Source organism: Cyphomyrmex costatus, unplaced genomic scaffold (genome assembly GCF_001594065.2).
Source record: "Cyphomyrmex costatus isolate MS0001 unplaced genomic scaffold, Ccosl1.0 scaffold502, whole genome shotgun sequence".
NCBI lineage: Eukaryota > Metazoa > Arthropoda > Insecta > Hymenoptera > Formicidae > Cyphomyrmex > Cyphomyrmex costatus.
Genome location: NW_017279285.1, coordinates 648,312 through 649,899, shown reverse-complemented (window position 1 = coordinate 649,899; position 1,588 = coordinate 648,312). Strand labels below are relative to the sequence as shown.

Sequence of the window (1,588 nt, the reverse complement as noted above, 5' to 3'; positions counted from 1 at the left end):
GTTTTTTTTTTTTTTTTTTTTTTTTTTTTTTTTAAGAAATACCTTGGCAAATCTAAATAAATATATTTATCCATATTTCTATGGATTAATATATAATAAAATATTTCTAAGGAGAGTTATTAAAAGTTGAGATTAAAAATTATAGATTTAAAATGAATTGTAAGTAACGCGCTTCTCCGTATTTAATTAATTTATTCAAATAAACGGTTCTATTTTTAATCTTAATAGAATTATAGATTATTTATTATAATATTTTATATATTATAAATTTACACTCTAAAATATAATACATATAAAGGAATTACAAAAAAATGCATATCGAAAAGAATTTATGTCTTGAATAATTAAAAAATGGAAGTTGTGCAATTGTAGCACATTAAATTATTTTAAACAAAAATGAAATCATTTTACACAAAATAGGATCTTCTAATAAGGTATTTTCTTTGCTTCCAAGTGGTCCTTCGGAGTATTCCTATGGGAATTGGCGACACTGGGTCAACAGCCGTACGTAGAAGTAGACCCGTTCGAGATGATGGCGTGTCTCCGAGACGGATATCGGCTCGCTCAACCGAGACCTTGTCCCGATGAGCTCTTCGCCTGTATGGAAGCCTGCTGGCTCAGTCCCCCCAGGGATCGACCAACCATGCCGCAGCTGCTCGCCTATTTGCAAGATTTCCACGATGCGCTGGGTGGATTTATTTAAATCGTCTGTCTGCGAACTGACCTGACCTCGTTCGAAGAATGACAGCGCGTCGTCGTTGATCAAATTTATCGATTGCACACAGCTGATTAAAATCCTTTGAAATCGTATCGTTAATTGCGAATGATCGGATGGAAAAAAAAAACTATTGCGGTCCACCGAAATGTCCATTTCATAACGCCGAAAGTAACGTCCAAATAAGTTCGCAATCAAATCGAAAATTCGAAGAATAAAATCAAAGTCGCATGGAATTGAATGTCGCTGCCCATTTGCGACACACTATCCTTATCAATAAGTATATCCGGTGCAATTTAAACTGTTATGATGCGTACTGATAATTATATTCACTGATAATCCTATACTTATTACAGTTGATCATGAATCAAAGTAGAATATCGTCGTCCTTTAATTGGCAAAAGGAGTCGTATGAAAATCGACACGGACATATCCGTCCATAGTAGTTAAAGCGCATGTACATGAACTTTTAAATCCCGTATTTGAGCGATTCATTCAAAAAGCCAATTAATATCATGTGGAAGAGCCTTACCTTCGATATTCACAAATTGCGGAAACAAGTCTTTTTTCCTTAGCTCCTGAGCTGAAGAAACAAATTTTACAAACTATCAATTTATAGTGAAGTAATGAAGAAATTGAAGAAGTTAAATGTGCGCGATAAAAAGAAGCCGTCAAATATTTAGGTGGTTTTATATACACGACTTATTCAAATTAATACTTATTATATGGATTAAGAAATCACATGTATACACATAACAAACACGTAGCCAATTTCTGTGGAGATGTTCCATAAGGTAATTTGCCAACAATGGTGATTGTTTCTAACGTATCCTCCTTTCAAGAAAACTTCATTACACTTACTTAGCAAAATTC

The 1,588-nt window shown here is 33.6% G+C and overlaps 1 protein-coding gene across 1 annotated transcript in view; it reads left to right on the top strand.

Moving 5' to 3' along the window:
• LOC108778580 (tyrosine-protein kinase Drl) overlaps positions 1-718 on the top strand; it is a 75,611-nt gene extending 74,893 nt beyond the window's left edge. Inside the window, exon 9 of the mRNA XM_018545798.1 lies at positions 445-718. Within this exon, the coding sequence (XP_018401300.1) occupies positions 445-703 (259 nt within the window). The 3' untranslated portion in view covers positions 704-718. The remainder of the gene's footprint in view (positions 1-444) is intronic.
• Positions 719-1,588: the final 870 nt, after the last annotated feature.